The 9,148-nt window shown below is 42.8% G+C and overlaps 1 protein-coding gene across 2 annotated transcripts in view; it reads right to left on the reverse strand.

Moving 5' to 3' along the window:
• arfgef3 (ARFGEF family member 3) overlaps window positions 1-6,316 on the reverse strand; it is a 94,103-nt gene extending 87,787 nt beyond the window's left edge. Inside the window, exons 1-2 of one of the 2 annotated variants that reach the window (XM_062978251.1) lie at window positions 5,990-6,316; window positions 892-943 (exon numbers count right to left, since the gene is read on the reverse strand). In XM_062978251.1, coding sequence (XP_062834321.1) covers window positions 892-943; window positions 5,990-6,074 — 137 coding nt within the window. In that variant the 5' untranslated portion in view covers window positions 6,075-6,316. The remainder of the gene's footprint in view (window positions 1-891; window positions 944-5,989) is intronic. The other variant, XM_062978252.1, reaches the window with a different exon arrangement.
• Between the last annotated feature and the right edge of the window lie 2,832 nt (window positions 6,317-9,148).

The raw sequence follows: 9,148 nt of genomic DNA on the forward strand, positions 1-9,148 counted from the left end.
CACAAAATATATCCTTTCTAGGCATTTCCTGGGTCCTCTATGATTTGGCTCTAAGGACCTAATATCCATCATTTCAGTAGGGCTCACTATCATCCTGTATGGATAAGGGTTCGTACAGTAATTAACACTGAAAGGCCAGTAAGAAAATTTCCTATTTTTGCAAAAAACTCTTCCCTTCCCTTGTGGAACTATGCCTTCAATATATATAGCCTTCAATATATATAGCTCTTACTCCATCCTTTAAGAAGCTTAATTTTCTTTTAACCACCATTAACAGAACCACCGTTAACAGAAGAGAACTGCTGAATAATAAATAATCTTGACAGATACCAAATTGACAATTTCTTCTATGAAGCAGTGGGTGATGTCCACTCTAGTTCTTCTAGTAGTTGGTGGTCCCATTCCTGATGTATCACTATTATTATTAAACTCTGTGAAGAGTATCTTCAGTAAAAAGGAAGATGTTTATTGTTGGAGGAATGGAAATTCCCCGAAATTCTCAGGGTGGTCCGTGAGAAGGCATTACATTTATTATTTAAACTGTTAGGTTTATTCATATAATGATCTGATCACCATGCTCAATATATCCCATATGCATGGGGGTATTGGGATAACAATACAAAAGGTTTGCTAGAGTAGATCCTCTCCCACCCAGACTCAGCCCCCCCCCCCAACCAAAATCCCAGCCCCTCCCGAATCAAAATCCTGGCTACGGGCCTGCCTGTGACCATACAGACTGTTGGCAAAATGTCTCAATATTTCATTTCTATGTGCCACAGCTGTGTACTTGGTTTTGGGTAGTAAACATACCTTAAACCCAGGCTGCACTTCTTATCATTTATCTATTTACAATTTGTTGATATTTATAACAAGACAATATACTTTTCTTACCTTAGTTGGTATGGTGGGATCTTGGTAGCAGCTTCGGCAGATTCTAAAGTTTCTGAATAGAAAAAAAGAAGAATTGTAAAAGGGAAGTCGAATGGGTGTTTTCCACAGCTCTACTTTAGAAAATGTTGACCATTTCCACTATCTTGGCAATCACCTCTCCACAAAAGTCAACATTGACATCGAAATACAATACCATCTGAGCTCTGTGAGTACAGCATTTTTTCAAATGAAGCAGAGAGTGTTTTAAAATCAGGACATTTGCAGGGAAATGAAGATGCTTGTTTATAAAGTTATTGCCCTCCCAACTCTGTTATATGGCTGTGAAACATGGACCATCTACAAACGTCACTCTCAACTTCTGGAATGATTCCAGCAATGTTGTCATCGAAAAATCCTGCAAAATTCTTGGGAAGACAGGTGGTCAAATGTCACCATTCTGGAAGAAGCAAAGACCACCAGCATTGAATCAATGATCTTCCACCATCAACTTCACTAGACTGACCATGTTGTCTGAATGCTTGATCACCATCTCCCAAAACAGTTACTCTAGAACAGAAAATTGAATTTGGATAGCAAAAGAGATTTAAAGATGGGCTTGAAGCCACCCTTAAAAACTGTGGCATAAACGCTAAGAACTGGGAAATCCTGGCCCTCGAGCATTCTAATTTGAAGAAGCACAAATGGAAGGGAGTAACATGTCAAGGGAAAGGCATGTCAAGCCTTCCACCTGGAAATAGATATCCTCACTGTGAAAGAACATGTGGATCCAATATAGGTCTCTGCAATCACCTACTGACCCGCTGCCAAGACTCTACACTTGGAAGGCAATCATACTTGGCTGAGAGTGATAGCCTATGATGGTGAGTCCTGAATGACTGGTTTCCCGAAATTGCCTAACATGTTATAATGGATACTTGGAGTGAAACCAAACATTTAATTTTCCTAAATATATCTTTGCAAATGGGCAGTTACCAACCCTAAAACTGAACAAGACCAAAGAGAAGGAAGATAGCTTTAGGCTGCAATTCAAAGCACATTTCCTTAAGTCTCCATTAGGGGACTAAGTTTGAATCAGACATGAATAACATTATACTGTACCTACCTCCAAAAGCTAAACACATTCATTTAACTCAGAGAATAACTGTGTGACCCATAGGATTTTGTTGAACTGCAACTCCCATCAGCCCCAACCAGCATAGCTAGTGGTGAAAACAGGCAGGTGCAGTTCAGCAACATAAGCAGGACCACACACTTTCCACCTCTGAAGAGTCTGCACTGCTTGAATATTTTAAATGTTCTTGTTTTAAAAAGACTTTTAATTTAATTTAGCATTTAATGCTTTCAAAACACCCATGCTTCATTATTATTTCAATTTTTCTGCTTTAAATTATGATGTAAGCCACTTTGATGCCTGTTTTGGAGAAAAACAGAATATAGATTAAAAAATAAAATAAAGTTGAAGACTCAAGGATCTGTACTATGCTTTTTGGCATCACTTGATAAGTATTTAAGTTATTATAGTAATATATATTAACATTATTCATACTCTGCTTTTCCCTCTAAACTGGGACACAAGGCAGCATACAAATTAAATACGATAGAGTTAAAATATACAAATATACAAAAGATCAGCATTAAACTACTGTATATACCATATTCATGTATAAGTCTAGAAATTTTAGTTTAAAAAATCAACCCCCAAAACCTGGGTCAACTAATCCATGGATCAATGTATTACTATATCTTAACTCTTATTGAAAAAGGAACCATCCCCTTCTCTGAGGAAAAGGGTGAAAAGCAAGTGCTTAGTTCAGTGTTTCTCAACCCGGGGGTCCCCAGATGTTTTGACCTACAACTCCCAGAAATCCCAGCCAGTTAGGATTTCTGGGAGTTGTAGGCCAAGACATCTGGGGACCCACAGGTTGAGAACCACTGGCTTAATCTGTCTTGAGACAACTCAAAGGAGCACTGACCCCTCTATTCTCTCTGCTGCAATACTGCTTCTGGGTTTTTTGAATGCCTGGGTGGTGAGATGGCAGTGGGCCCGAGGAAACTCTGTTGCTTCCCCCCCCCATAGCAGAATCACCCTTGACTTATCTATGGGTCATATCAAAATCCATAATGTTGACCCTAATGCCTTCCCTTAATTTATTTATGAGGTCAATTTATACACTAATATAGTTAACTCTCTATTTCCATGGATTGTGCATTCACAGATTTCACTATCCATAGCTTGAAATTCTCCTCCCCCCCCCCCCCCCCCGAAAAAAAAATACAAAAGGTAAGCCTGGTTTTTGCCATTTTGAATAAGGAACACTGTTTTATTTTGCCGAAGTATGTAACAGAATATGACAATTCGGGGATTTTACATCTGTTGGAGCTCCTGGGATCAAAACCCAGTGGATACATTGTAGATTTAAATAGGCTTGGTGTATCAAATAACTAGATTATGCCTTTCATTCATAAACCTTCTATCCACTAAAATTAATTCCTTTTCTACAAATGCCTGAAGATTAAAAAGAAAAACACAGGCACATCATCCCTGTTTCGGCACTGAATTAAAAGATGTGTGTTGCTTCTGCGCATGTTGTCTCCCAGAGTGATGTAGTGGCTTAAGACCAGGGCTTGGATCCCTGCTTGGCCATGGAAACCTGAGCAAAGCGCCTTCTCTCAACATTACAGGAAGACACGTGGCAAACTTTCTCTGAATACATCTGGCTAAGAAAAACATATATGGTTGCCATAACATGGAGTCAATTTAAAGATGTGTAACAACAACAAAACTGTCAATAGGCAGAAAAAAACACAGCATGGCAATAATGTTAATCTGTTGAAGCCAAAGTACCAATCCACATAAAGAAATGGCATTAAGCAACAAAGTCATGACCAAAGAAGGCATGTGCTAATAAAAATGTAGGTAGGTAACATGTGTATTTTTTTCCATTCAGTCTAACACTCTTTCAATCTCTCCAATCTGGTTCTTCTTCCAAGTGAAAGAGTTCAAAGAAATCTTTGTTTCCAAAACGACATCTTGCAAAGACAGGCACAACGGAGCATTTCAACCCAGCAGCATGGAAATCTTAATCCAGATGCCCTCATTATGCCATTCATTCTGCTTCCTTTAAAATATTCATCGCTTACAGTTACACCCATTGGGTAAACCGATAACACCTTTACAATGTTATCTTTACAACACATGAGTGGCAATGTGTTGTTGTTGTGTGCCTTTCCTTGGGAGCCCAATATTTTCTCTTTGGGTGGTTAAAAGGAGAATGCACACCTCATACAGTTGGGTGGAAGGAAAATCCAAACAGCTGGAAAATGCTGTGTGGATGCACAATCCTGATCAATCTGCATATTTACAGAACTATATTCCACCTTAATTGCAACGACAATATGCTGAGAAATACTGATATTTTCAGTTTAGGGGAAAGCATTTAAAATTACTAGACAAGGAACTCTTGTTATTTAATAGAATACCACGGGATGTTGCCATGGTAGTTAAAGTGGGATATAGGTAGCAATATAATGGTGTAGTAGGAGAAGTGCACAGCACTGTCAAGCTGGATCTACATTGCCGTATAATGCAGTTTGGAACACTGTAGTCCAGGAATGGGCAAACTTCAGCCCTCCAGGTGTTTTGGACTTCAACTCCCATAATTCCTAACAGCATACTGGCTGGGTTGCTGAGATTTCTCTGAGCTGTATGGCCATGTTCCAGAAGCATTCTCTCCTGATGTTTCACCCACATCTATGGCAGGCATCCTCTAAGGTTGTGAGGTTTGTTGGAAAACTATGCAAGTGGGGTTTATATATCTGTGGAAGGTCCAGGGTGGGAGAAAGAACTCTTGTCTGCTTGAGGCAAGTGTGAATGTTGCAGCTGGTCATCTTGATTAGTACTGAATAGACTTGCAGCTTCAAGGTCTGGCTGCTTCCTGCCTGGGGGAATCCTTTGTTGGGAGGTGTTAGCTGGCCCTGATTTGTTTCATGTCTGGAATTCCCCTGTTTTCTTAGTGTTGTTCTTTATTTACTGTTCTGATTTAAGAGTTTTTTTAATACTGGTATCCATATTTTGTTTATTTTCATGGTTTCCTCCGTTCTGTTGAAATGGTCCACATGCTTGTGGATTTCAGTGGCTTCTCTGTGTAGTCTGACATGGTAGTTGTTAGAGTGGTCCAGCATTTCTGTGTTGTCAAATAACATACTGTGTCCAGGTTGGTTCATCAAGTGCTCTGCCATGGCTGACTTCTCTGGTTGAGTTAGTATGCAGTGCCTTTCATGCTCCTTGATTTGTGCTTGTCCCTAAGTAGACTTGTCCACAGCTGCACAGCATATGGTAGACTCCTGCAGAGGTGAGAGGATCCCTCTTGTCCTTTGCTGAACGGAGCATTTGTAGGATTTCTTTACATTTACTGGATGTTCATGTCTGTTTGAGGCACACCTTCCTGAAAAGTCAGGAAAGAATGCTTCTGGAACAAGGCCATACAGCCCAGAAAACTCACAGCAGCCTAGTGGCTGTTAGGTATTGTGAGAGTTGAAGTCCAAAACACCTGGAGGGCCAAAGTTTGCCCATGCCTGGTGTAGATCCACATAATGCTGATCAATTCAATGAAGTGTACTGTAGATCCATTACTGGTGTTGGATCTGGGAGGTGCGTTAAAAGCCATGAATCCTGGCAAGGCCAGCTCTCTCCTGCGTCGGGAAGAAGGAGCTTTCCAGGAACCAACCATCCTGGAAGCAGCAGCCAGGCGAGCACAACAAAAAGCAGCCTCGCTGCTCCGTTGGTTTGTGGGCAGCCCGGGCGGAAGGCCAAGAGGCAGAGGGCCAGGCAAGGAGGAAGCATGACAGCTCCCTAATCCGGGGAAGGAGAAGCAAACCAAACATCAACACAGCCGAACCCAACCCCGAGCACAACCGGGCGCGCTTCTCTCCAAGGAGGCGCCTTTCCACGGAGGGAAACGACCCCACAAAGGCCACCACCCCACGGCCTCGGGGCATCTCTCGCGGAGGTCTAGCCTTTCTCCAAGGGGGGAGATGCCCGCCCGCCCGCGCCCTCCCTCCCCCCCAAAGCCCCCCCCCCCCTTCCCGCCGTCCTCACCGGTGGCCCCGGCGCAGCTCTCCTTGATGGCCTTGTGCTTGCTCCCCGAGGCCTCCTTCTGCAGCTTCTTCAGGATGCCTTCCATCTTGCCTGCCTAGTACCTGCCTTGCCCCCCTTTTCCTCCTCCTTCGGGGAGCCCCGCTTCAAGCGGGCTCTGCGCGCGACATCGGCGTTGTTGCTGATGAATCACGCGGAGCGGCCCACGACACGGGAGACGTCACGAGCGGCTCTCTCTCTCTCTCTCTTTCCCCGCCTCCGCGCAGACGTCCACGCCGGGTCCTGGAAACCCTGCCGCCTCGGCGATCGCTCCTCCTCTTGCCGCCTCGGATCCACCGCGCCCTCCCGGGGGGAAGGGTCCCTCCAACCCCCGGGAGACAGGCAAGGGGAGCCACGCGTGGACCGCTTTGGAGGCGGTACAGCTCCCGGCCTGGCTCTTCCTGGGAGCTCCAGATAGAGCAGATCCGTTGAATCAATAGGATTTACTTACCAAGCGGAGGAACAGGTCTCCGTGGGTGTGGAGGCTACACTCTACAATTAATGCAGTTTAACGCCACTTGAACTGCCAGTACTCAAGGCTATAGAACAGGCATGGGCAAACTTGGGCCCTCCAGGTGTTTCGGACTTCAACTCCCGCTATTCCTAGCAGCCGGCTGTAAGGAATTGTGGGAGTTGAAGTCCAAAACACCTGGAGGGCCCAAGTTTGCCCATGCCTGCTATAGAATCATGGGAGTGTTGGTTTTTTTTTTTAAATCTTTCGTTTCCTACAGATCTTGCTGGTGTCTCAACAAACTACTGTTGTCCAATGTGTTGTCCAAACCAATGTGTTGTCGAAGGCTTTCATGGCCAGAATCACTGGGTTGCTGTGAGTTTTCCAGGCTGTGAGTTTTCTCTCCTAACGTTTCACCTGCATCTGTGGCAGGCATCCTCAGAGGTTGTGAGCAGGGTCATAGCCAGAAAAAATTTCATGGGGGGGGGGGGAGTTAAAACTTTTTTTTAGTTTATTATGAAGAGTAGTTCCATAATGCAAAATAATTTAGAAATCAGGCTCCATTGATCAACTTCAGTGGACACTCAAGACAGATAAACTTCAATGGTCACTCATGGGGATTTGGTTAATCAGTTAAAATTAATGAGTAAACCAAATTTTTTAAAAAACTTAAATTTTGGGGGGGTGTTGTACCCATACCCCCCCCCCCCCCCAGTCCTTGCTGGCCCTGATTGTTTCCTGCCTAGAATTCTTTATTTACTGTCCTGATTTTTGAGTTTTTTTTAATACTAGTAGCCAGATTTTATTCATTTTCATGGTTTCCTCCTTTCAGTTGAAATTGTCCACATGCTGATGGATTTCTATGACTTCCCTGTGTAGCCTGACATGGTGGTTGCTAGTGTGGTCCAGCATTTCTGTGTTGTCAAAAAATATGCTGTGTCCAGGTTGGTTCATCTCTTGCTCTGCTATGGCTGACTTCTCTGGTTGAGTTAATCTGCAGTGCCTTTCATATGTAGACTTGTCCACAGCTGCATGGTATACATGGACTCCTGCAGAGGTGAGAGGCTCCCTAGATTCCATACCATTGAGCATTGGCAGTTAAAGTGGTGTCAAATTGGCATCTATTCTACAGTAGCAAGCATGTTTTCTGCTGCCCTGAAGACTAGGACTGGGGGCAATGGGTTCAAATGACAGGAAAGAGATTCCACCCGAACATTAGGAAGAACCTCCTGGCCATAAAAGCTGTTCAGCAGTGGAACTCTCTGTTTCTGAGTCTGGTGGAAGCTCCTTTTTGGTGGCTTTTAAACAGAGGCTGGATAGCCATCTGTTGGGGATGCTTTGATTGTGCTTTCCCTTCATGGCAGGGGGTTGGACTAGATGGCTGATGTGGTCTTTTCCAATTCTATGGTTCTAGTATTATGAAAGGATAGCCAAAAAGATAGGCAAGGAATAAATCAATATAATAATAATAATTAAGTGCACTGCTAGTTGGTTCTGAATTATGGCAACCTTATGCTTGAGTTTTCTTGGCAAGCCTGATACCGGGCTAGAGCATAATGTTGTTGCTAAAATTTCAGAATATCTGACACAATTCATGAGTAAAAACAACCACCACCAGCAACAACAAAACCAAAAACAATAGTGCATGCTTGCAGCACTATTATATTATATGATTCATACAAAAAACGTAATTGGGTAATAATGACAGCTCTGTCTGGAGGCACTACATTAGAAGGTTCAGAAAGTAACATAACATAGAGTTTTATCCTTGTAGATATATTGATAGGGTTCATGTAAGCTGGGTTCACAAAGATATGTTTATGGTTATGTCTAACAAAAGGGATCACCTCCCTGAGTCCCTTTGGGGAGATAGGACAGTACATAAATACAGTTTTATTATTATATTTTGAATTATAAGTAATACATTTCTGCTGAAACACTGCAACTTTATAGATATTGCTTTTGTTGTCACCCTGTTTGATAGTATCACCCAATGGGGTCTGCATGCCCTACATCTTCCTAGGGATGTCAGAGAGTGATGTTTGGGACTGCAGTATATCTATCTACCTGTTTGCTAGATTGCAGCTGCCACCTGCCAGCAACCCAGCATTGTCAATAATGAGAAACGCTGGGTGTTGCAGTCCAACAATATCTGGAGGGCCACACATTCTTTCCTAACTCAGTGCTGTGCACAAAGCTATGCTTCATTTCTTAAAATGATTTTGGGGGATCAGGCCCGCATAAATTGTATTATGTGGTTTTGAAACCTCAGTCCATTAAAGCTCACATTAGCCTGTCATCTTACAGTAATTTTGCTGATTAAACAGACAAAAACATACTGGTATGAGAACACTCATTTTCAAACTTTATCTCCAATAGCATTATGGCACAGCTTCAGTGATGTATGTTTCTTCAATCAGTCTTCTGCACTGCTTTGTTTGACTGTAATCAGTCAGTCATAAATAAAGAAATTGTGTGTGCTTAGACCTTGATTTCTTTTTCTTTTCAGGGCTAAATGCTGTGGAGCAATAACTTGCATTAAATTAAATCCTGAATAAGAGGTTTTAATAACTTCCTGTACAGATAGGAAATGATGGTCTATCAGTGATTAGAACAATGAGTCCTTTAAGTGATGATTACATGTTGCTGTTGTTGTTGTTGTGCTGGTGACA

This window comes from Anolis carolinensis, chromosome 1 (genome assembly GCF_035594765.1).
Source record: "Anolis carolinensis isolate JA03-04 chromosome 1, rAnoCar3.1.pri, whole genome shotgun sequence".
In the NCBI taxonomy this organism is placed as follows: Eukaryota; Metazoa; Chordata; class Lepidosauria; order Squamata; family Dactyloidae; genus Anolis; species Anolis carolinensis.